Below are 26,316 nucleotides of genomic sequence, written 5' to 3' on the forward strand. Positions count from 1 at the left end.
TAACCACAGGTCCCAAATCGCAATGCTGCAGGAGAGTTTTTATATAGTCTCATGAATGGTGCCTTGCAGAAAGCTGCTTGCCAAAATCTTGGAGTGTTCCCTCCCCCCCCCCCCCCCCCCCGATTAAAATTATTGCCCACCCCCGTGCTATAGGCTTGTGCTTAAACACCCTGAGCTTGGGAAGTAGCTGCCACTACCCAAGTGAGGGGGGGGAAAAACCCAAAACTGTCGTTTTGAACCCAGGAAGTAATCACTTTGGAACTTCTTCCAAAGGGGTACCTCAAGCTCTCTTTACCACAAGAGAGCTTGGAAAAAACAAATGGTAATCTCTGATAGCTGATCTCTCAGTCATAGGCATACATACGCAAACCTATTCCCTTCCACGACACAAGAATCCATAAAAAAGGTGATTTTTTTTTTTTATTAACAAAACAAAAAGATACACTTGGTAAAGCATACTTTGGTTACTCAGTGTTATAGAGCAACTGAGAAAATAGAAATTCTCTGTGCTTTATTCTTTCCTGGGATTCAACTTCAAAAGTACAGTATATGAGGTGGGGCACATGGACTTAGCACAGAGAAGTTTAACCAAACAACAAAACAAAGAAAATAACTTGATCGTGTCTAAATAAACATTTCCTATCTACTCATGTATCCATATTTCCAAGGTCCAGTCCAATTCTAGGCCCAGGTATTCCCTTTTTTAGGCATGGTAAAAAATGTCTCCCCGCTACCCCCCCAGCTCCTGGCTTAAACTTGCATAAAGAAAAAAACAGCAGGCAGATTCCCTTTCAGTTCAGATCTCAACACTTCCTTCCCATTAGTTCTCCTGGCTCCCTGCCAGCACTTTCTAGCTACCTGAGTTTAAACTTTTCACTACTGAGTGCTGGGATGTTGTTTAGAAAAGGACAACACTTCTCATATCACAATGGGATGAAGAAAGTGAGGATCGTGATTTGGTAGGGGATGTTTTTCCTTTGACGTCCTTTTAATACAGCCATCCTTCTGTGTTTTACTATCTTCTCTTTTCCCTTTTTCTCTCTGGCCTGAACCAGATAAAGCTGAGCAGAAATACCTTACATTGTGAAATAGTAAGAGTGAAATTACTCCGAATTTCCATTTATGAGTGGGTGTTTTTGTTAAGCTTTCTGGTGATGTTTTGTGAACACAGTAATTTTCATCACTGACATGTGAGCCAGTGTTCCCTGCATTGTGAGACTTTTTTTTTCCAGTGAAGTATGAATTAACCCCTTTCACAGATGCTATGTTAGGTCTCCAGCACCACTTAATGTGAATAATATGAGCGGGCAAATTGCCATCTCCTCCCCAACTCGTTTTGTTTCTTCATTGCTGAATGTCCACAGGGATTAGTTATGGTCACACATCTCATGTATGTTCACTGAAAATAAAAATAAAAACAACTTATGATGGAGTAAATGTTATATTTTCCCAGGCCCTGGTTGGGGAGAAGGCCTGTTATCAGTCAATCAGCAGCTGTGGTGGTCAAATCTTCTATCTTGGCACAAAGGTAAATGCGGTCTGCTCAAGAAATATAATGTACTTTCAAGAGTAAGGTGGCATTAGTGTTCTGCAAGGGAGATATCTGCAAGATTTCAGAAGTGCAGTAAGTTCCTGAGTCCTGGAGTCTTATCTCTGATGAAGCTGTAGGACATGGGGCTATAAAATGGGGAGGGTTTGTAGACAGTGACTCTAGGGTTCTTTTAATTTTCCTGGATCGGGTTTTAGCCAAGGCGGGTGCTGAAGTTGCACCTGGGATTCTAGTCTCTGCTGAGTGCTACTTCAGAGTAAATGTGTAGTGGGGAAAATGTCAAATGAAATGTGCAGAGATAAACCAAGCCCTCTGTTACAAGAAGCATTAGAGTGGATGGAACAGGTGAAAAAGTGAGGAAGGCTGAATTCCAACATATGGAATAACATATGGATACATCTTTGTGCTTGGTGTACTCTGTTCTCTCAAAATGTAGGTCAAGTTTAAGCAGCGTCTTTTAGGGACTTTTTGGAAACTATAAACTCTTTATAATAGCCGGTAGGAAATGCTTCTGTTTGGAACGGTGTGTCCAGTCTCTGAAGAGTAACTGTAACCTCTTTGTCTTGTGGGACACTATCCTGTATGTGTGGGAATCCATCAATTGCTACTCACGATGAGCCTCACATAAAGGAATAGCTCCCTTCCTTGTCTTTTCTTTTTTTCAGTCTGTTCATGTGACAACGTTAAGGAATTGGAGAGAGGTAAGTCAAGAGTGGAGGCATGATGTTTTTATTAAACTCTGTGAATTGTTTAAGTAGGATGGGGTACGAGGAGGAACATCAGAACTAATGGAATTTTGTTAAAGTAAAATATGACGAGTGAGTATTTGATAGCTACGTATACAGCTTTATCCCAAGAATAACTTTTTACCATAGTGTGCTATGGGACAACTTCCAGGATACGCTTGGGTATTGAATAGGGATTGTTTTCTTCTTTCCCTTATCCGTGTAAAACAGTATTGAAGAGACCTTGAGATGTTTCTTCTTCCGCTGACTTGAAAGAGCTACAGAATATATTCAGGATACAGTTACAGTGGGTCCTCAGCATACATCAGTATTGTGTTCTTGAAAAGGGCAATGGATATCAAAATGACATACCAGGGAATTTTCCCCCATACGACATAGTGAAATAAGGGGGGAAGGGATATACTCACAGCATCACCACACTTTCCTATGAGACTGCTCTTTTTTTTTTTTTTTTTTTTTTTTTTTTTTTTTCCTAAATAGTTTGGTCTTTTATAGTGACAGGTTGTACAATACATTTTACCCCTAAAACATTGAATAAAGTAATATAGAACCCCACTAATGCCATTCACACACCGTATACACAGGTTTATGCTGTGTCCTCGCAACCCCCAGCATAAGGGTTGTGCCAGGGAAGCAGTCAGAGTACTGAGTGCTATCCAAACTCTGAGCTGTGGGGCAGATCATGTAAGGCTGTTGCAAATTAGGGCCAATCTATGTTACTGCTTAAGTCAATCTAATTTATGCTACTCAGGGGTGTGCAGATTAGGGCGACCTAAGCACTGTCTACATTGGTGCTCTGTCAGCCAGAGCTGCTCTTCTGCTTCTCACTAAGGAATAACTATGCCAACAGGACAGCGCTCTCCCATCAACGTTGCACATCTTCACCAGATGTGCTACTGTGGCACAGCTGCACTAATGTAGCTCTGTGGTGGCTGTGAAGGCTAGGACTATAATAGAGTTTAAAGAGAAGCTAGATAATTTCATGGAGGTTTGGTCCATAAAAGGCTATTAGCCAAGGGATAAAATGGTGTCCTTGGCTTCTGTTTGTCAGAGGCTGGAGAGAGATGGCAGGAGACAAATCGCTTGATCACTGTCTTCAGTCCACCCTCTCTGGGGCACCTGGTGCTGGCCACTGTCGGTAGACAGGATACTGGGCTAGAAGGACCTTTGGTCTGACCCAGTACGGCCATTCTTATGTGGTGCGTAATTAGTCTTGGAGCAGCCCCTGGTACTGTGGTGTCCTTGAGCTAGCCCAGGGTCTGGGCGGTACATAACCATCTTTGTCCCTTCCTTCAGATTCTGCGCTGCACCTCCTGGTTTGCATCTGAGTCATGGGGACAAATATCTTGTTTACTTTCGCCAAACGGAGATGGTGTGGTCCAAATGTGGAAGTGGAAGCACACTGCATTCACTGCTTACATGGGGTTCTGAAAACCTCTGTCAGATACAGACGGATTTGCTACTGGTGATTTAAATCAGTGGCTCTCAACCTTTCCAGATTACCTCTCAGGAGTCCGATTTGTCTTGTGTGTTTCCAAGTTGTACCTCACTCAATAATGACTTTCTTATCAAAACAGACACACAAAATCCAAAAATGTCACAGGACATTTACTGAAAAATTGCTGACTTCCTAGTGTTTCCAATTGAAATGCATGCACAATATTTATATTCTGTGTATAGTGTATATAGAACAGTATGTATAAATCATCAGTATGAAATTTTAGTTTGTACTAACTTTACTAGTGCTTTTTATGTAGGCAATAGCACAACTTGGCAATTGTCTAGGTAAGTTGATGTACCTTTTGGAAGACCTCTGGGTACCCGAGGGATAAGCACATCCTTGGTTGAGAACCGCTGATTTAAATGACAGTGGGTAAAATCTTCGTCATGTTGAGGTCCGTGGCTAAACTTTTACTGACTTAAATAGGGCCAAAATTTTACACCAGTTGTTCAAAACTCAAAATCTCTTAAATTATTTCTGTTAAAATGCGTGGCCTAGTATATCTAGATCTGTTTTCTCAACCTTTTCTGAGTTTTTGACCTCTTATTTGAAGTGAACAGGCTTCACAGCCTCCTTACATTTACTACAAAGTTTACCCAACCTCCTTTACTGTATCCTTGATAAGCCTTTGTAATGCATTTGTAGTTTTGAGACTAACAGAATAGTTGACCTAGAAAAGTAAGTGAGGAAGCTTTGCTATAGACTAGAAGGGCATGTCTAAACTACATGGCTCCGTCGACGGAGCCATGTCGATTTGTTTGTTCGGCAAAGGGAAGTGAAGCCGCGATTTAAATAATCGCAGCTTCATTTAAATTTAAATGGCAGCCGCGCTGAGCCGACAAACAGCTGATCAGCTGTTTGTTGGCTCAGTGCGCTAGTCTGGACGCTCCCGCACCGACATGAAAGCCTTTTATCGACCTCCCCGGTATGCTTTGTAGGATGAGGTTTACCGGGGAGGTTGATAAAGGGCTTTCATGTCGGTGCGGGAGCGTCCAGACTAGCGCACTGAGCCGACAAACAGCTGATGAGCTGTTTGTCGGCTCAGCACGGCAGCCATTTAAATGTAAATGAAGCCGCGATTATTTAAATCGCGGCTTCATTACCCTTTGCCGATCAGCCTAATCTACATGGCTCCATCGATGGAGCCATGTAGTTTAGACACACCCTAATAGTTTTCAGTGCTCTGAGACTTGCACAATTGTCTTTCATTATTCACCCAAGGATCATGACCCACAGGTTGGGAAACACTGGCTTAAGGGATTGCTGTTTTTGAATTCTGAGGAGTCCCCTGTTTTGCTTGTACATCTCATTTTAGAGAGTGGATCACCTTCTGAAACAAGATTCTCTTACTGAAGCTCTGGCTCTAGCTTGGTCTTTTCATGAAGGCAAAGCAAAGGCTGTAGTAGGTAAGTTAATTTTAAGCAGTGGGGTAGCTTTGCCATATCTGCACACAAAAACAAACATTCAAAATAAATTAAAGCGAGAATTGTGTCAGTGAAGAATAAAAAGTTCTTGTAGTTTGGATGTGATTTGGATGGTGCAAGTGTGTTGACGATGGGCTGACTGGCTTTTGTGGAGTTTCCCAATCAAGTGTTTTCTTTTCCTAATAATTAACTGTTTTAGGGGAAGTCCGGTTCCATCTCCGTGACTGGATTACGGGGTAATTTCTTCCATCAGCTTTCACTTTCCCGGAAAAGTACAATTGTAATGAATGTGAAAATGAGGCTTGCAATAGGGGATTACTGAAAAGCAGTGTTTCATACCTTGCTAGAAGTTTCCCAGGGCTCCAAGGAGGTGTGTGTATGAATTTTAAAGATGCCATCAGAGGCCCCTGGCGGATAAAAATGTACAAGAGGGGCAAGGTGGCACATCTTCACTGATCTGCAGGCATGACTAAAACTCCTGGGCAGGTGATAGTTAGTGTGGCTGGAAAGCACACCATTCAGTGATTCCCTGCAGTTGTTCTTGTGGGCAGAGTTGGTTTGACATCCTTGTGGGTTCTAAAGTAACAACACCTCCTCTAAGTGTCCTTAGTTGATGAAGTAACATGTGCCTGTGCCTGCTTCGCTGAATGTTGACAAACACTAATTTGTGTGAGTCACCCCATGTTTTCTATAAATAATTTTCTGATGGATTTTGACAGGTGGATTTTTTTGTAGTTCCAAGACACACACAAGGATATTTAAGTCAATCTCTCTAATGCAGTACAACTGCAGAGTTACAAACACCTTGGCTGTATCTAGACTGCATCCCTTTTTCATAAAAGGGATGCAAATTAGACATATCGCAATTGCAAATGAAGCGGGGATTTAAATCCCCCTCGCTTCATTAGCATAAAAATGGCTGCCGCTTTTTTCCGGCTCGGAGCTTTGCCGGGAAAAAAGCGCCAATCTAGACGCGGATCTTTCGGAAAATAAAGCCTTTTCCGAAAGATCCCTTATTCCTCTCATTTTCAGAGGGATAAGGGATCTTTCAGAAAAGGCTTTATTTTCCGAAAGATCCGCGTCTAGACTGGCGCTTTTTTCCGGCAAAGCTCCGAGCCGGAAAAAAGCGGCAGCCATTTTTATGCTAATGAAGCGGGGGGGATTTAAATCTTTCAAAATCGTTTTTCAAAAACAATCAATAAGCAGCTTAAGTTAATGTTCACATGAAATATAGGTTTAGTTTATTAAGGCAAAGGGCTGGTCTGTATGAGTTGTATCTAGGTGTGTTCAGGATATCTGGACACCCACAGCTAGAGGATTACGGCAGTTAGGTCTTCTCCCATATCTTAGTTGTAGGAGCTAAAATGAGTCTTCACTTCCCTGTGCAGATTGATTGTGAAAAGGAAACTTTGTTTTTGTTCTGTGTTCCATTACAGGGTTGTCTGGGGATCCCAGTAAGCGAAAGGCTGTCATTGCAGACAGAGTGAGTTGCAAATTCCAGTTTCTGTCCACTGATGCCAATTTACCCAACAGCTATTCTTGAAAATTGGCTTCAGGCCTTCTCAAGTCTGACTGTGGGTGTGCGTATGTGGGTGTGCTTTTTATAAATCATGACCAAGACCAATTCAGAGGTAACTAAATATACACCCAGCCCTCAGACTCGTGAACATCCCTTTGTTCGCAGGCACCTAAGTTTTCTCAAACTATCCCTCACTGTGGTTTTAATCAGTGAAAGTCTATGGTAATAGATTGATGTAAATAGAGGGAGCTCTTTATATTGGAGAAATAACTTTCACTGATGCTGAGCAAATTGGGAAGCTGCTACGTTTAGAACACACACATCTTGTTCATTGTGAAGTTTATTGCTTTAGCTACCAGGTCTTAGACCGCCACCCATTTCCCTTTCCTGCTTTGTACCAACAATCCAGAAAAAACAAAGACATGCAGAATAGCCATTCTGATACCCTTTCTTTATTTTATGGAAAGTTTTATATGCTCAGATGTCCTTGGTAGGACAAACCAAGAATTTTTAGATGATTGAATGTCCCTCAGCTGTCTGACCATCAAAAGACTTGGTTCAAAACTGAAATCTTAGTGGAAGTAACAGAATTTTGTTGGTCCTAATTGCCATTAGAAGCATTTTGAGAGAGATTCTTGCTTAGGACTGCAGTCTTAGGGGCTTTCTCTCTGTCCCCTCCCCTCGCTCTTATCATGTACACAGAACTCCAAAGTGGAGGCAATGAGAGGGATATTGGGGTTAATTCCAAGTAAGCACATTCTTAGCACTACATGCCAGCAGTCTGCTTTCCAGTGTCCTGTTCCCAGCTGTGATGCTGAGGAGCCTTGGCTCTGTCCCCCCGTTTCCTCCTCCTCCTCCTCAACAGGCCTAAATATATCTACATTGCGCGCCTGACTCACACTTTTTATGGCTTTTGATGGTCTTCCATTTTGGAGGACTGTGAGTCTGGGGTTTTCATCCTGCCTCTTTTGTATCCTGTGGGAGGAGTAAGGAGTGAGGTTGTGTTGTGACCAAGGCCAGGCTTTTCTTATGCCAGTTCTCCGTTGTCCCATCTAACTGGTTGCTTAACCTTGGCTTGAGAGAAGAGCCAGGCAGCTTTTCAGTGTTTGCTCATATTCTACTCCCACCGTACTCTGACACACTGAAGCGTTGCTCTGTTTCTTATCTCCTCCTTATTGTACTAACCAACCCATCTGAAAGCAGCAAGGTCTTTGTCCTTTGGGTACACATATTAGCATAAGATACTCTTATATAAATCAATATATTTTTGTATCAATAATCAAACTGGTAGACAAGACCCAACATTCAGTGTCTCAGGGAAAGGTACAGGCCTGAATCCTCCATTGTCCTTAACTTTCCTAACAGGCTGGAGCATACTCAGTGCAGATGGAATCTCTAGGGAAAAGCGCTGCTAATTTCTAGCAATTCTCTACTGAGCATGTGTAAACTGTTGTTTTTTTAATACGCATATAACTGCCAAATTTGAGGAGATTTTCTTAGGAATGACAAAAAGCAATTTGCTGATGTAAAGGCCACCCCATGCCAAATTTTAAGTCTCTGTTCCAAAGCATGGAAGACAAGAGTTTTTCAAAGAACGTTAGAATTTTTCCACATGGCAAAATGCATTTTTTTCATACCTCACTATTGGAAATGACTGACCAATTTTGGTTGAAATTTTGGGAAAAAGAAAAAATTCAGTCAGTCCCAAACCAGGTATAACAGTTTGGCAAAGTCCTATAGGAACTGAAAAGACGTTCTTAGGAGAAACGCTGGGTAATGTTAATAAAGTGGGGCTACCATCTCTGCTGATAGTAGTATGTGAGAAAATGTCCCACTGTAACTTTCCACGTAGATGGTTGAAATCCTCTTCCATTATGCTGATCGAACTTTGAAGAAATGTCCTGACCAGGGGAAAATCCAAGTTATGGAGCAACACTTTCAGGTACATCGCTTCAGATGCTCATTTGGACCAAACTTTGAGGTTTAAATTAAGAGAAAATTAAGCTTTTCTCTGAAAGGCGTTGATATTTTTACATAATAGGTTTTAAATGTTGTTGAAACATTCATGAAATGTGATTTCTTTAAGAAATTAGTTATTAGCTTCATTCAAGTATGACCTCCCTTTCAGTGTCTGCACAAGGAGAAATTGATTGGCCCCTCTGTGTGCTCTGTTGGTTTATGTAGTGCTCCTCTGCAGCAAACACCGTAATTGGCTTAAGAGTTTCTATTCATATTAGTGGGCTGATTTTAGAATACTTAGAGCAGTGGTTCTCAAAGTGTGGTCCATAGACCACTACGGGGCCATGTCCATCTTGCAGGTGGGTCGTGGGCTTGGGGCATGGGCTTGGGGCATGCCGCCCCCTCTCTTTCAGCTAGGAGCCTGTGCTGGTGCTCCAGCCCCACAGCTCCCCCAGGTTAGAGCGCCAGCACCGGCTTCCTGTTGTGGGGGGTGAGGAGGGCAGAGCCTCTCAGTCTGGATCTGGCTTGCGGGAGAAGGAAGCGGCTCCATGCACTTCTGCTACCCCCAATCACCCCCGGCTGCGGGACCTGCTCACCTGGAGGCTTTTCCCATTGCTCCCATTGGCTGTACCTGAGAGCGGTGGGAAGCACGGAGCCAGATAAGCACAGCCTATTCCCCCTCATACCCAGACCCTGCACCCTGTCGCCTTCATACATCCCCTCTCACCAAGGCACTGCACCTTCCCTCCCAGGCCTTCCCACCCTCAACCCGCTCCTGCGCTGTACCTCCTACACCAGTTTTGTCTCGTGTGGTTAGCTGGTGGTCCATGGAAATGTCTGTGTTGAGCAGGGTGGGCCGTGGTCCAAAAACTTTGAGAACTGCTGTTCTAGAGCAGAAATGCTGTGGTGTTATGTGGCTCTGCCAGGAGGCAGTGACATCTTGGAACAATGTTGAGAAAATGACTCCACTTTCTAATGCTCTGGATGAATTCTCCACCTTGCATTTGGAGCACTGATGTGGCTGTTGGGAGGCTTCAATAGAATCTGCTTTCAAAGTTATTTTGTTTTCTGTTCTTTAAAACATGAGCCTCTTTGAACAATGAGATAACTAAACCTTAATTTGACATTGCTCGTCTTGGCACTCTGTCTACCCAATGTCCATAGATGAATTTGTGGAATTATGGGTACCCATGGCAGAGACTTTGCGGGAGGGAGGGCTCACAATGAAGTGCAATCTTTGGAAAAAGCGAAAGCTATGCTGATAGAGGTATGAGAGAGTGAGCTCTGCTGCAGGACTTGGTTTTCTGAGGTGTTGCAGAGAAGGCTGATCAAGATAACAGATACAGAGTTAAGAGCTCCTAGAACTCTCTGTAGAGAGGTGGCCTCACCCATTGAATCAGGAAAAAAAATTGATATTTTAATGTTCCAAAATGTTTAATCTGTCTGCCACCACCTACTTGAGAAGATATATGGAGAGGAAGATTAACTGCCTTCTGTCCCCAAATACCTCTGATCCCCTCAGATGTCTGAGTATTCATTCAGGTTGGATCCCCCTGGTCCAGCACCCTCGGGACCTAACCGGGCCTGAAGGAGGCAGTTTGCTGGACCAGGGGAGGTTGGCCCCTCTGCTGTTGGACTCCAGGCTCTCCTGGGGTCTGTCAGCAGATTGCCAGGCTCCCCTGTCCCTGGTCTCTAGGCTCTGTGGCCAGCCCCGGATCTGCTGCGGCTCTCTGGTCCAGCAACATCCGTGCCAGATCAGAGAGGTTCAATCTGTACTATTAAATGGGGCACCAGAATAATCTGGAATATACGTCTCCATTTTTCTCAAGCATTAGCTCTTGTCCAGCTCTATCAGAAACTTTTTCTGAAAATCCATAGCCAAGAGACTCTATATCAAATTCACTGGCCACTGCTTCTTTATTCTCCCTTTGACTAGCAGCGCCGGATCCCCAGTCACCCACTCATCAAGGATGGAAGATTTTTAAAAGCTCTTGATATCCCAAAATTGAGATAAATACGCGTGTTGCTGTCGTGTCCCATACTCCTCTACAATTGTTACCTCTTGCTCAATTTTTTTTGTTCCTGCTAGAATTTGGAAAGGACTGTGACTTGTGTGTCCTAGAGGAGTTACAGCTGTCTAAATATCTTTTGTCCAGGAAAATCATGGCAACCGCCTAAATGTGTGAGCTTTCTGCTCTTCGCCTGCCATTGATTCTGCACTGTATTGATAATGTATGCCATTGACAATACTTTTGAGTTTCTCACTTTTTTTCCATGACCTTTCAACAGGATATGGTGCCTGTCATAGTTGATTACTGCCTTTTACTTCAACGAACGTAAGTGAGTTTGCATGCTTATCGGTTAGCAGTGGGGCGGACAGCCACAGTGGGCCTGAGGGCATGGTGTGTTGGGGTCGCTGGCTCCACACCCCATTCTGAAATCCATGGGGCAGCTCAAAAGGATCCGGGGCTCCAGCTGCTACCGCAGCCACCCCTTTGAAACAGCAGGCCTTGGGATAACTGCCCCTTTTGCCTTCTTTCCCCAGCCCCTGTCTGCAGATTAGTCAGACCATAGGAGTTACAATCACAGATCAAGCCAGTGGCCCATCTAGCCATGTCTGCTCTGTCTTGTGGTGACCCGGAGAAACGTTAAATACCCGATCGCTCACGATTATGGACTAGCATGCCAAAAGGGGAGGTTTGTTTTTAACTTTCCTCCCCATCTCCAAGCCTGTTACTCAATAGCAGGGAGGGTTTATTACTACTAATTTTTCTAATCCTCCCTAATGCAAGTGGCTTCTCTGGATCCCTATAAATGTCCCAGATGTCTCTGAATTCCCTCCTAACATGTCTGCTGTAGTCATTTGGATTTGTGTAGAAAGTAGGTCTGTAACATTTCACAGATTTCAATTGATCCTCATTTTAACAAGTACTTGTCACTTTTGTCTCTTAGTGATCTTCTGTTTGGCCAGATATATGACAAATTGAGTGAGAATTCAGTGGCAAAGGGTATTTTCCTGGAGTGCCTGGAGCCTTACATTTTAAGTGACAAGTTGAGGGGAATGACGGCTCAAGTGATGAAAGACTTGCTGCTTCACTACCAAGATAACAACCTAATGGAGGACATGGAGGCCTGCATTGTGCACATGGATATCACCAGCCTAGACCTACAGCAGGTGAATAGCCTGTGTTATAGGGAAGGTCAGACTAGTGATCACAGTGGTTCTTTGTGAGCTTGTGTATGTCCCTTCCACTCCAGGTGTGTGCACACCCAGTGCACAAAAGCCAGAAGCTTTTCCCTTGGCGGTATCTTTCGGGGCAGCATGTGCAGCTTCCACTGCCTCACGCTGCTGCACTTTGGGGTCAGGCAGTTACAACTCTGACTGCCCTCAGTTCTTGCCTTCTTGCCTCTGTAGTCAGAACATGTTAGCCTAGTCTCCTACTCGCTGCCAGGAAATGTTTTTTCTCTCTAGTACAAAGTTATTGGTTCTCATTGCATATTAATTAGTGCTTTAGTTTCATTGGTCAGTTTTCTTAGCATGCTGGTTCCTTTTTTTTCTGGATGCTCAAGTTCCAGAGCATGTCTCCATCTCTGGGTTTTCAGCCTTGCAGCGTGAGTGACCCTCATTGAAGCTTTGCCTTGGTGAGGGTCACATCTGGGACCACTGTCAGATCTTCAAAGACTTCATCTCCTGGACCAAAATGGGGAAGGAGGTGAGACTGCGTCACCACTTCATGGAGGCCAACCCGTGTCCCCCCCCCCCCCCAACCTTGCTGCTGGCCATGGGTAGAGTGTTGGGATCCCACCAAAGGCAATCAGGGCCAGTGGCAGGGACAAAACTGCTCTGTTTAGTTTTGGGTTCCAGGTCTGCATCAATAGCAAGGGTCAGGGTCAGCTTTTAGGGTGCGAGTCTGGAAGTTAATTCTTAATCAAGCTGTCATAGCCAGGAGTTCGGGAGGAAGGAGCGGGCTGTAGTAGCCACAGGGGAGAGCCACATCATTGCAAAGATACTTCCTCAAACGCCCTTTGGGTTTATATAGGGCAGGGAGCCAATCACCATGAGACTCTGTCCAATCTTTGTCGGAACTTCCCATGGCTCGCTTTGGATACAGACCATGGGAAGCGAAGTGTAAACTGGTTATAGCTGCTACTGGGCAGTAGCCTGGAGATGTGAGCTGCCTAGTCGCTCTGCAGTCCTGGCTTCTAGACCCATGGGCCTTACCTGGAGTATTTCTTCCTCTGCTAGAAGTGCTTTTCTAGACTCTGCACTTATCCTCTTTCCTGGTGCTAAGGAAGAAACAGACAGCATGTTCTGAAGGGCCAGATTCCTCCAAAATATGGAGGTCACCAGTACCATCTACCAGCAAACAAGTTGGATGGCTCCATAGTGTTCTCTGAAAAGACACATTTTGGGCCCTGACTTCATCTTGCACTGACTCATTGACTCTGGCACTGGCGTTTATGCAGTGCCATCTCCTTGGATGCAGCAGGGAAATGTCTCAATACCAACAAGGTTGGAAGTATGTGCCTTGGCCAGACCTACTCTGTCTCTTGGTGCTGTATTCTCCAGCCATGCAGGAGACACATCAACCAATACTGATTAATCCCTCATGCCGAGTCTTGGAACTTGCCTCCAAGACCCTCAATATTAAAGACTTCAAACTGTCCGATGCTTCCTTATACAGTGCAGTCCAGAGGCAAACCTAGCTTGCTGTCTCTGGTACCGACACCTCTGGAAATGTGCCACTGGACCTTGGCACTGCATTGTTTAGCATGTCCGTGGTCAGGTGACTCAGGATCTTTCCTTTGAGACTGAGGTAGGCTCCTATGTCTGTTGTTCCTCGCTTGCCTTCTGGATTTCAGATGTGCAGTGTAGAGCCATAAACTAGACTTCTCTCCCCTATCCTGGTAGGTTAGCAGAGTTCTGCATGTGGCAAGTTCTCACTTGCATAACTTTGCACATCTTACTCCCTGCCAAATCCTCCAACCAAAAAAACCCAACACTGCTGTTTTCCTGCAACTGGCTCAGATAAATGCTATGGTCAGAACTGTCTTTGGGGGAGTACAAAACAGGAAATGCTGAGCTAATGGAAGCTGTTATATTGTTCTGTACAAGAGTTCTCTAATCTGAGGAAATCTTTATTCTTGTGCAGATAGTTCTGCTCTGCTGGGAAAACCATCTGTACGATGCCATGATCTACGTGTACAACAGTGGAATGAATGACTTCATTAGTCCAATGGAGGTAGGAGGGCTAGTCACGGCCTGTATTTGTGGTACCTAAGGTCATTTTTTAATCCATCCACTTCCTTGTTTCTCCCTGCACTTTTTCATAGGACATTGGGGAGGGATTGTTTACATCAGTGTTTCTCCATCAGTGGTACGAGTGCCTTTAGGGGTACTCGAAGTCTGGGGGGGTACGTCAACAACTGAAATTTGGAGAAAACTGAATTTTTGTTTTAAGTTTTACAGTGCATTATTATTTTTGTACTTTTTGCACCCAAAAATGTCATTGCCCGCCTGGCTACGATCAAGTTGTTTAAACAGATGTTGCAGTGGTAGAAAAAAATGTTGTGTGTCTGAAAACTGTAGGTACTGGGGGTACTTATAATCAGGGCTCGACAAACTATAGAATCTACTTGCCTGTGGCGAGTAGATTTCAGCCGCGCGCCCCGCTCACCAGTGTCGCGCACATGCGCAATGCGGGTCTTGTGCATGCGCAGTACGAGGCTGGCGAGTGGTTTTCATTGCCGTTTATAAGCAGGGCTTGACAATTTTTTATTTTTTTTGAAAAGGGGTAGTTTATAAAAACAGGTTAAGAAACACTGGCTTACATCTACATGTTTCAATTTTACAAACTGCAGTGAAATATTGGTTTGTGCATTCAGTCCTCAGCTTTACAAACTGACCCTCACACATGAAACTGATCATTTCCTGATCTGCTGATTTGATGTCTGCTGCGTGTTCTTCACTTGATCTTGGCTGAGGGAAGCTAAGCATTGGAGTTCTGCTGATAGCTAGTGTACAGTGTACACAGATTCACCTCTTCCTCTTTTTGCCCATGGTCTCTAGTGGGCATGTTTCACCTTTCTCTGGGAATCTTAATCACATAATCACTTAATCAAATACCTTTATTAAATATGAACCTTGGCAGATGATTAGGAAGCCTGTAGTGGGGAGGGCAGGCAGGGGAGGGTTGGGAGCAGGGCTGGGGAGCCATGGAGCAGGAATTGGAGCCTGTGGGAATAGGACTGATCAGCATTGCTCCCTGACACTATTGCTTATCTTGCCCCTGTGGCTCCTAGAGCTCATAGCATGCTAGAGCTTGCCAGCTGGACACTCTTTTCATTGCACTCTAGGTTTCTGGGAAGCAGCAAAATGCTGCTAGAGGGAGGTGTTCATCTAACAGACCCATGAAGGTTTATTTGACTACTTCATGTTCTCTGATGCTTAGCTGTGTGTTCCTTTTAGGCTGTTGGCTCTCTGGCGGCAGGGACTGAGTCAACTGGTGTGCGTATTGCTGACCATCTGGTTGGCACTTAAAAATGTGATGTAGAAAAATTATAAACCGTGTTGAAACTCTTCTCTTTTCGCTCTTGTTGCAGAAATTATTCAAAGTCATCGCTCCTCCACTTAATGCTGGGAAGTCTCTCACAGGTACTGAATGTTTGCCTTTAAGACAGGGTAGGGAACCGTTTTTCTATCGGGAGCCACTGACCCCCCAGGAAAAAAATCAGTGTGGGCAATACACAGGCTGGGGAGGGGGTTAGGCTCCCCACGGGGGGCCAGAAATGAGGGGTTCAGATTGGGGTTTGGAGTGCAGAAGTGGGCTCAGGGCCTGGGCAAAGGGCCTGGAATGAAGGGTCTGGGATGGTTTCCCACCTGGGGCATGAGGTGGGGCTGTCATGTCTGGGGAAGTGGAGTTTAGCTGCAGCAGTGGGCTCGGGTTTGGTGGGGGTGCAGGCAGAGTTCTGGATTTGGGGCAGGGGGCTTGCTGTGGATGTGCAGGGTTCTGGGAGGGAGTTACAGTACAGGAAGGGGTTTTGACCTTGGGCAGGATTTCTGGGTGAGGGTTGTGCAGGAAGGGGCTCAGGGCTGGGGGTGACAGGTGTAGGCTCTGGCCAGTCACCGCTTAACTCAGGCATCACCCTGTCCCCATGCCCTGGCCTCACGCCACTCTTGGAAGCTGCCATAATGTGGGTTGGTGGCTCTGTGCCGTGTGAGCCACCCCCATCTGCAAGCAATGTTCCAGGTTAGTGGGAACTGCGGGGGCAGGCTCTTGCAGACTCAGAGATTGGCCTAATCTGTTCCTGAGCCTGGGGGCCATTGGGACAGCTGACCAGCCTAGCACCCGAGCTGCCTCCCCCTCCGTAGTGGGACAAACAAGTTGGGCAGGGGAAGGTGTCAAGGCTTTTGGCCTGTGGCATGGTGATTTGCTGTGGGTGCGGAACCTCCGCGCCAGCTTTAAGATCTTACAGCTTTGATACTGTTTGACATTTCTGGTGTCTTTGATTATAAATTTTACTTGTCTCTTATAGTTGGGAGGGGGGGAGGAGATGGTGCTACCATTTAGACCCCAGACTTTGCACAGTCAAAAAATACAGTGCTTTCTTCTTTAAAGGGACTTCAAATAGTTCTCAATCTGTTGTCCTTTCTCACTCAAACATGCTGCAAATATGTGAAGTTATGGCACTGGAAAAATTCCATAAGACTGTACTGACACCCCTTTTTGTCACGAGTAACAGTGAACGGTCAAGTAAATGAGATGTTGCCTTTCAGTAAACAAAGAACAGAGCCCTATTCAGTTGTTTGGATGATAGGTGACAAATGTTTTGTGTGTTCTTAGATGAGAAGGTGGTTATGGGGAACAAGCTTCTTGTGTACATAAGGTAAGATACTTGCAGAATGTTGGATACCATTTGAATGCATTCACGTGTTGAACTTGCTGTTCAGACACTAATTCTTTCAGTATTCCTGTGATTCATGGTTGATGGAACTGTCATGCTGGAGGTCAGAATGGATTATCGTAGTATCTGTGAAAGGCAGTAATAGCTATGTCTTACAAAGCATTTTAGCGGAAGCTGAGAGCCAAAGTGACCCGTGGTCATGCACCAAGTAGTGCAACTGAGATTATAATTGGGGTGCTGCTGACTCAGGCTTCAGCGTATTACACTCATTTTGACTTGCTATATAGAGATTTGGTGACGAGGCCTCCTTCCACACCAACTGCAGCAGAGCTGTTCTCATGCCCCAGGGCTTCGTGCCCCACACATCCATTTTTAACCTTTCTTGGTGGCATCCTTTGTTGGTTCTATAAATGGTTCTGAGTTTGTGGTGAATGGTTTCCCCTATTGACCCTTTTATGCAGATGCAAAGTTGGGAGGCATCATCAATCTAGACGATGCAAAGTTGGAACATTGTTTACGAGGGTGGGTATGATCTTGGAGATTAGGGTAACACATGGGACAAAATGCAGTTCAGTAATACAAGTGCAGAGTCATGCACTTAAGGTCTAATGAGAATAGTCTAGTGCAGTGTTTCTCAACCTTTTTAAATAAAGTACCCCTTAAAAAAAAAAAGTACCCCCAGTACCTACAGTTTTCAGACACACTTTTTTTCTACCATTGCAACACATTTGTTTAAACAACTTAATTGTAGCCAGTCGGGTGGTGACATTTTTGGGTGTAAAAAGTACACAAATTAATAAAGAACTGTAAAACTTAAAACAAAAATTCAGTTTTCTCCAAATTTCCGTTGTGTTGACATACCCCTGAGGGTACTCGTACCACTGGTTGAGAAACACTGGCCTAGTGTCCTATGGGCTGTCATACTTCAGTCACATTTCATCTTTTGGTATAGGTGCGGGTGGTCTGTGATGCACAGGAGGTCAGACTAGATGACCTGCTAGTCCATTTTGGCCTAAACTCTGTACCCCTATCCCCAGTACTGTTCTGAGATTATTGCCAACAATAGTGGTGTCGCAGGTGGCAGTCCCAGGAATAAAGATTTTCCTCTGGTGTCCTCTCATCCTGCAGACCCCTCTTGTTCCGGGATTTGCAGTCTTCTCTTTCAGCTGAGTCACCACTGATGTCCTCCCCTTCTTGGGTATCAGAGTCCCTCTTGACAAATGGGCTCAGGCAGTCAGCCTGCTCACTGCCCTACCGCTGCCATCCCATCAGCAGCTATGGGCCTGCCCTCTGCTCTGGTTCCTGGCTTGGGCCCTCTTGTTGGCAGCCAAGGTTTGACATACCCATGCTCTGCCGCTTTTCCCCAGAGCCTTTCTGACCTCTTTGGCGCTCTCCCTTCTGTGGGCTTCCCCATCCACACTTCCTCTTCACAGAGTTAACTGTAGGCTATGTGCCCTGCGTTCCAGACACATGTCCTTTCTCCTGGGGAGTGACTTCCCTGCCATCTCTTCTGTAGCCAGCTTCCTGGCTTTCCAGGTGCAGCCTGTGGGGGTAATTGGCCCACATGGCCGTTTTAACCCTTCCGGGCCTTTGTGTAGTGAACACCCCATCCCACGTGGTTAATGTTCAGTCCCTACTTCTTGAATCTGAACAAGTGATATCCAAGATTCTAGTGACTCTGAAAAGAGAAGACTTGGAGATGCTCCAAATGCTGCCCAAAATATACACACATGAAAAACCCTATTTCCCCTCTCAATGCCTCTTCTGCTTTCTGTGTCATAGTCCTGCACTCATTGAATATATGTTTATACAGAAAATTGGGATTCTGCTGTGATGATAGCACTGATAAAGATGTATACTTCCAGATTGGTGCTTTGATATGAAGAATGGATTTTTTTAAAAGAATACATACTGAAGACTAGGCAGCTCTGAAATAATGAGAAGAGATCCTGTGCAGATCTGTTCAGGATGAGAGGTACTAGGTCAATACTTTGTAGTAACTGGTTTCTTTCCTTTTCCTCCAGCTGCTGTTTAGCGGGTCGTGCTTATCCATTGGGTGATATTCCTGAGGATCTGGTACCTTTGGTTAAAAATCAGGTGGGTATTTAGTTTGGAAGGACACTTCTCCTTCATCACAGGGAATGAAGCAGGTATCACAGGACTCTTGATAAGGGATGAAGGATTACCTAATCATCTGACCTACTTTTCATCTACTGGGTAGGTGTATCTGCAGCCTTGGCTGTCTGCAGCTATCTGTGGACTTGCACCTCACCATGGATTACCACACAGTTGTTTGAAAGGCTGACAGCGAGCTGCTTTATTTCTCTTCCTTCCTGGAGAAATGGGAAAACATGCAGGCCCCACGCTAGTGAGGGGGAAATCTCGCTCCCCTGGGGTACAGAGCCCCCAGAAGGGTTCGAGGCTGGAGGTCAAATCAAATCAGTGAGGCAGGAGAGAAACCTAGAAGAGAAAACTTTATGATGCATGCATGCAGGCTGTCACACCAAGAGTGAAGCAGCAGCCCTGACAGACAGATTCAGGGAATCTTTATACAGTAAGTTCAGACAGCTCAGTTGTGGATTGTTTTTCTTTAACATATCAAAGTCTCAGCAGAAGCACTCTGAGACTTCTGTTCACCCCAGGAGTGCTAGAAGTAAGTTTTTACAGTACACAAAGCCACATGAGAACTTGAATGGAGGAGTCTACAAGGCAAACTGTGACAAAGATAAGGGTTTACATGACAAATTGTGACAGACTAGGAGTATCCATGAACTTGAGATAGGAGGCATTGTAAGGGTCTTGATTAGAGCTAATTTGATTTCTCTCTGTTACAGGGAGAGAGGCCTGGAAAACATTTTAACCCTTAAGCAGTTTTCTTTTAGAAAGTTATGATTTCTGCACAGTCCCCCCTTAGACACAATTGGAGTTATTTGATTTTTCCCACACTAGTCCCTAGACCTGGGGTCTGCAACCTATGGCGCTCAAGCCAAATATGGCTCTTGTGTCATTCCCGAAACGCATGCACCTTTGAATTAATTTTTCATTTTAATTTAAAAAATTTAAAAACCCGTAATTCCTCATGTCGCTTGAATGCACGCATGAGCCTGAATTTGACAAATTATGATGTATATGTCAAAGAAATGTGTAAAAAGATGCAGCAGAAGTCCCACTAAATAAAGTCTGTGAGTACAATGTATCATTTATGCTATTTTTAATCACCATGTCACTAATCAATAATGTATATTTTCAGACATGCAAATGGGCATTATTCTTCTATGGCTCTTTGACCACTTGTTCTGAATTTTGATGTAGTTTGGCTCTTTGGTTTGAAAAGGTTGACAACCCCTGCCCTAGGCAGATTTTGGTGACTCGAGGCAGTGTAGGTCTACGGAAATAAAAGATGGAAAAGTTCTAGGTTTTGAGCTTTCATTACAGCTGACCTCTTAGGACCCTTGAAGTGAAGTGCCCTGGAAGGGTAGCCAGGCGTGCAGAGTGCAGTGAATGAATGTAGAGCTCTTTTACTGACAATAGGGACTGAAGTCTACATGGGTAATTTAGTGCACAGTAAACCTGGGTGTGGATTTAAAGCACAGTAGCTCCACACTAAGGCTACGTCTTCACTGGCAGCTTCTTGAGCAAGAACAGCCGTTCTTCCGCAAAAACTTGCTGGCTGTCTATACTGCACAAGTGTTCTTCCAGAAGTAAATTTACACTATATTGTTGTAAAACAGGGCTTCTTCTGGAAGAGTTATTCCTCTCCCCACGAGAAATAAGCCCTCTTGCGCAAGAGCTCTTCCACAAGAGGGCAGTGTAGACAGGCAACTTGAATTTCTTGCGAAAAAGCCCCTATGGTTAAAATGGCCTTGAGCTTTCTTGTGCAAGAGAGCGTCTACACTGCCATGGATGCTCTTGTGCAAAAGCACATGGCAGTGTGGACTCTCTTGTGGAAAAGTTTTTGCACAAGAACTCTTCCGCAAAAGAGTTCTTGTGCAAGAAGCTGCCAATGTAGATGTAGCTTAATTTCCCATGTGGAGGCACTTACTGCTCACAGTAGCTTATCCTAGTACACTTCCAAAGCCTATTAAGCTAATGAATGCAGAGGTATTCCTGGAGCTCCGTAAAGTGTCGTCTTGGGCAGATAGCTCCTTACTCTGCACTTCTAGGGGCTTTTTTCCTCATGTAAACAAACCCAGCTACAGAAATGAGTACGTGTGAAGGCCTTCGCAGTACAACCTTCAAGTTCCGTTGTATCCCTGTTGCTAAAACCTTGGCTCATACCCAAGATCTCTTCTACCTTGCCTGTTGCAGCCATGTCTTCCTGGTTTTCCCCCATTCAACTTCTAAACTCTGCTGCTGTTGCTGCACCTTTCTCCTTCAGTACCGCCATTTGTTTTCTTTGACCTTTAGCATCCTTTCCAGATGCTAGATCATCTTCGAGACCTTTCCAGCCTAGGGTATCTTTCCCTTAGTCACCCAGCAATTTGTACACTGAGTTATACCTCTCTTGATAGCACTTGGAGGCAGGATACACCTTTGCTGGGCTGAAGGAAAGGGACTTTTTTCTGCATTTCAGATCAGTTTCAGTTCCCTCCCTAATTTTGCAATTTTGTCTCCAGATTGTATCCTATCGGATCTAGAGTATGTGAGCACATGGCATTTTCTGAGGGGCTGTGCTTGCTGCTTCCCTTGTTGTGCCTACTTGTCAGAGTAGAAAACACGGAGCAAGCCAAATTGCTACAAAAATGAGTCAAACTGTTCTGGCATGTTAGGGCAGGGTAGATCAATGACAGTGTTTGATAGCCAGGACTAATCTCCCAATGGATGTGCAAGCCAGGTCTGCTCCTGTAGCTGTGCCAGGCAGATATTTTCTAATGCTAAAATGCAGTTTGCTGAGATTATTTTGCTTGTCATCTGAGTATAGATGCACAGGATTGAAATCTCGAGGTTTTCTGCCTATTTTGTTGTGTAAATTAGGCCAGGTCATTTCACTTGTCTTACTCACTCTATATCTATTAAGTGGGAATAGCACCAACTTACCTACTGACGAGATTGTGACTGTGTGCGCACATCTCAAGTGATATAAATTGCCATGTAACTGGGACTGGTTTTTTTCCTACAAGGTTCATTGTTTTAGCTTACAATTGATAGCTTTGTGGCTGGCCTGTGACCATATCAGTGTTCGCTGCTGATTTCAGGCAAAATTGAGTTGTGGTACTACTTTGAACTTCAAAATATTTAAAAAATCCAGTGCCTCACGTAGGACATCTGTAAGTGCCCTGAACTTTCAGAGAAGCTGAGCACCTTCCACTCCTATAGACTTCAGTAGGGATCTGCACTGGGTCACTTATTTAGATGTCTAAATATAGGTCCAAGTGCCTTAAGCCAGAGTCTGAAAATGTTGGCTGTAATCACTTTTGCTCCTGGCTTGAATTAATCAATAGGGGAGCGTACAAAGAAGATCTCTGCCCGAGCAACTGAGATGTGGTACAGTAATTATCAGTTGTGCAAGAGCTTTTAAGAAATCTGATACTTTGAACTTGAATGGCTTTGTGTGGTGATACTGTTTGTTGAGTTTGACACAGTTAACTTTCACAATGGTGTATGGCACTCGGTACCAGAATACTGTGCTGTACATTCATCCGACACTACTTAACACTCAATTAGAAATGGTCCTATGAACTTGTATTTTTGTCTTTAGAAGGGTTTAGAACTCTTTCTTCAGGCACAAAACCAGTGACAATTGGAGTGATGGTGGGAAATTGTCAATATTTGTGTAAATGTTCGTTGCAGGTGTTTGAATTTCTTATCCGTCTCCACTCAGCTGAGGCATCTGCAGATGAAGAAGTCTACCCCTACGTTCGTACCTTGCTGCACTTTGACACCAGAGAGTTCCTTAACGTTCTTGCACTGGTAAGAGGCAATTCAAGTCCAGCAAATTGTGGGGAGAGGAAGCTAGCTCTTCTATTCCTCTGTCATTGCTACACAGTCTCAAGTTATGTCTTCCTAACAGACATACACCAGAAGATGTTTGCTTGGTGCAGGAAACACAGAGGGTACATCTACTCTGGGATCTCTGGATCCAAAGCTCAGGCTTCTGCCTGAACCCAAACATTCTACAAAGCAGTTTCATGGCCCTGCAGCCTAAGCCCAGCAAGGCTGGGTCAGCTGACAGACCAGCTGCGTGTGGTTAACTTCTGATAGATGTATCCATGGTGACATTCTCTGGCCTGTCTTGTAAGGGAGGTTGGACTAGAGGGGACCATAATGGTTCCTTCTGGCTTTAGAATCTGACTCTGTGGTGTGCACTGGGCTAGCCATTCCCATATTGAGCCATTGCTAAAATTGCAGATGGGATAAAAATAATAAACTCTCAGGCTTGTGCCTCATGAGGAGAAAGTTTTAATATTAAAATTTTCTTGTTCATATTTTCTCTGGTTCTCACTTCTTCCTCTTCCCACTGCACTTGTCCTATCTAAGCAGTCGATCCATTCTACCACATAAGCAGGCCAACAAAAGAAACCCTATCAAGGGGACATTTGACTCCTGAAAGGCAGAGATAGGGAAACTTGCTCACAAGGCATGTGAAAGCACCCTTGTGGTGCTTTTCACAAAGTCCTCCTTGCTTTTGTTTATGGGAGTGACATTGGCAACCGGGGAAGGAAGCTCTTCAAAGAATATTGTGGAACATATCTCTTCTCTAATGCAGACTTTTGAAGACTTTAAGAATGACAAACAAGCAGTGGAGTATCAACAAAGAATTGTGGACATCCTGCTCAAGGTGAGGGCATGTAAAAGTTCACCTTTGAGTTTCATTGACATGGTTCTGTATACAAAATCACTTCCAAAGGCAGTGTTCTGTGGAGTGAAGGCTCGAACAGAGGGCTGATCATCAGGTCTTGTGGGTTCCCTTTCCAGTTCTGTCACTAGCTTATTGCGTAACCCTTAGGAGATCACTCAGCCCATCTGATGCACAGCTTGCCCATCAGTAAAGTGAGTGTAGTTCCTGCTGGGCTACCTGCTTCTCATGAGTGGTGTATTTTTTGTCTTTGCATCTGAGGCCCTTGTAGGAGAAGCGCTGTTCTACAGCTCATCGCAATGATTTGTTTTTGACTAAGAAATGTTGTTTCCTGGGCTTTTGTTCCTTCTAAAAAACCTGCATCCAGCTAGCTTTCCCACAACACTGTGTGTAATATGGCCTCTTGCCTAAAGATCTCATTGTTACAGATTAGTTAGATTCCTTAAATAGCATCACCGGGAATCTAAAATAAGTTGGGGCTATTATGAATGAATACATTATCACATGTGCAACTTACAATATGCAGGTTTCGTTCCAAAATTTTCAAGCCATAGAAATAAAACAAGTAAGGCACTTCAATGAGAAGTTCTTTGTTGTAATATTTTGAAGCAGGAATAAACTTCTGTCCAGTTAGAACATAATTTAAGCTCAGTTCCAGAGTCTTGAGTTACAGGACAAAGCACCAGTACAGTATTTTTTCAATTTTTAAAAGTATCCCTAGCCAGACTCTAGGCTTAGGTACTGTTTAGTTTCCTAAATACCTACCTAGTTGTGCTAAATAATTAAAATAGCGCACAGTAGGGGCAGTCTTTCGGGAGAGTGGGAGTACCATCACTGGGGCCAAAAGCCCGTTAGCATCTGGGGAAGGATGTAGCACCAGGCTGTGAGCAGGACGTGCGTGTGTGTGTGCGTGCGTGTGTGTGTCAGTGCTGCTTTGTACACGGAATCCCAGCCACCTTCCAGATTTCCAGCCTCACTGCAGGGAGACCGTGTCCCACATTCTTCAGTAACAGCAGATTGTGTCCTTTCAGCCTCCAAGCTGGCTCCTTACAAGAGAAGCAGAACAAGAAACTTCTCCATTTCCATAGTGAGCCCCAAAATAGCACCTAGGTGCCCGTCTGCCTCTGCTTAGTTCCACAGTTCATCTTAGCTGATAGCAGCAGCACATTCCCTTCCCCTTTCCCAAGCCCTTGGTCTCTAATTCCAGTCTCACAAGTAGGTCCCTTAAGTAGTAGGGATTTCTGTTGTTACACACGTTGTCCAGAGCGCACTCTCTCAACCAACTGGTGAAGGCTGGGCCACCACAATTTGACCTAAACTTCCTTTAGTTGGGTCTTGAAGACCTAATGTTTCTTCAGCATGTTGGATCAAAATAGGAGAGCAGTCTTTTAAGAGAATCTAGGAATCTGCCTTTGACTACTGAACAAAGAGGCACAGAAGTGTCAACAGGAAGATGTCTAGAAATTTCAAGAGAAACTCTCATTTCAAGAGTGCCTGCAAGGTGAAACACTAGGGTCCTTTTTGTCCTGCCCTTTGCCAAGTATGGATTCGAAGGTGAGCAAAACTGGCAAAGGATGAGATTTTGAGCCCTTCAAGTGATGCTCCCTGTTGTATTCCACTGTGGGTTGCAACATGCACACCATGCACCTGGAGCTGGAGAATTTGAAAGTAGTGTCTGTTGGTCTGTGTGTGCGCTCTGGCTCACCTTGTGTGCCTGTCTGAAGGGATAACAGTGGAGTGGACCAGTCACCTCTTTAGTTCCTCTTCATTGACATATGGGCCAGGTTAGTACTAGGGACGGGAAGGACTAGTCGACTATCCGATAAGCAAATGCTTATCGGACAGTCGACAGAATAGGGGACTAGTCGCTTCCCCTCCCCTTGCTGCCTCTATCTGATTGAGGAAGCAAGGAGGAGGAAGAAGAGCGGGTGCTTCAAAGCAGCAGTGCCGCATGAAGCCTGGGGCCAGACCTGGGCTCCACATGCTGCTACTGCTTTGAAAAGCCCGGGACTACCCAGCTGACCTTGAGCTCTGTGTGGTGCTGCCACTTTGAAATGCCCTGGGGAGCCCAGCATCAGACTTCTTGCGGCATTTCAAAGCTGCAGTGCCGCACGGAGCCTGGGGTCAGCAGAGGAATCCCCAGCTGACCCAGGGCTCCAGATGGCGCTTTCACCTTTGAAGTGTAGCGTTGCTTCACTTCAAAGGCAGAGGCGCCCAAAAATGCATCAACTATTCGATTAGTCAGTTACCCGATACTTAACATCCTTAGTTGGGACCTTCAGTGTCTGCAGCTTTGGCTTCATCCTACAAAAATAAGAACAATCTAGTTTGTGAAGAGTTGTAACAGCTTGAATAGTTTTTACAGGTTAGCGTTTTATAGATATGGTCCGCTTCCCTTGGGGAAGCCCACATTGCAGCGAGGTGCAGTATTTGACAGCCGTTCCCCAGCCAGACCCAAGATGGGCAGGAACTTAATTTCTGCAAAACCTCATGGAGAGGGCCATGAGGCCCCAGTCAGACCTAGTTATAGGAATGCCCCTTTCCACTATCTTCATTCAATGAGACGTGTATCTCCTGCTGTGAACTCTGGGGCAGTTCCAGGTGTGTAAGCTCTTGTTGTGGTTCTTCAACCGAAGCACCATTTGACGGAGGGACGTTAGCAATGTTGACAAGTTTGGGTGGAAATCTGCTTGTCTAGTGGACAGGACAGCAGCCCAAATGTTTTCAGTAGTGGATGAGCCATTTCATATAAATTATATACATAATTTGAGACAGCTAGGGCCATGGCAGTGTTTGGGGAGGAGAGGAGCAGTGGGTGGGAGGGGCTGGAACTGGAGCCAAAAACTGTGCTGGAGCAGCAGCACTGGCAGGAAGAGACCCCTGTGGAGATAGTGGCCAAGCAGCGTGTTAGCCATTG

The 26,316-nt window shown here is 44.8% G+C and overlaps 1 protein-coding gene across 4 annotated transcripts in view; it reads left to right on the forward strand.

The window, feature by feature from the left end:
- The window catches only part of VPS8 (VPS8 subunit of CORVET complex), a 154,730-nt gene that overhangs the window by 36,750 nt on the left and 91,664 nt on the right, over positions 1 to 26,316 (forward strand). For all 4 annotated transcript variants that reach the window (XR_012906179.2, XM_075937361.2, XM_075937359.2 and 1 more), the window contains 13 exons: positions 1,454 to 1,528; positions 2,215 to 2,250; positions 5,112 to 5,202; positions 6,657 to 6,703; positions 8,592 to 8,681; positions 10,988 to 11,034; positions 11,651 to 11,873; positions 13,852 to 13,941; positions 15,302 to 15,353; positions 16,543 to 16,585; positions 18,628 to 18,700; positions 22,394 to 22,513; positions 23,310 to 23,381. Coding sequence is in view for 3 of the 4 variants with exons in the window: in XM_075937361.2 (XP_075793476.1) it covers positions 1,454 to 1,528; positions 2,215 to 2,250; positions 5,112 to 5,202; positions 6,657 to 6,703; positions 8,592 to 8,681; positions 10,988 to 11,034; positions 11,651 to 11,873; positions 13,852 to 13,941; positions 15,302 to 15,353; positions 16,543 to 16,585; positions 18,628 to 18,700; positions 22,394 to 22,513; positions 23,310 to 23,381 (1,059 nt within the window). In the remaining variant the exon portion in view is untranslated. The remainder of the gene's footprint in view (positions 1 to 1,453; positions 1,529 to 2,214; positions 2,251 to 5,111; positions 5,203 to 6,656; positions 6,704 to 8,591; positions 8,682 to 10,987; positions 11,035 to 11,650; positions 11,874 to 13,851; positions 13,942 to 15,301; positions 15,354 to 16,542; positions 16,586 to 18,627; positions 18,701 to 22,393; positions 22,514 to 23,309; positions 23,382 to 26,316) is intronic.

This window comes from Pelodiscus sinensis, chromosome 10 (assembly GCF_052426305.1).
Source record: "Pelodiscus sinensis isolate ZL-2025 chromosome 10, ASM5242630v1, whole genome shotgun sequence".
NCBI classification, from domain to species: Eukaryota; Metazoa; Chordata; order Testudines; family Trionychidae; genus Pelodiscus; species Pelodiscus sinensis.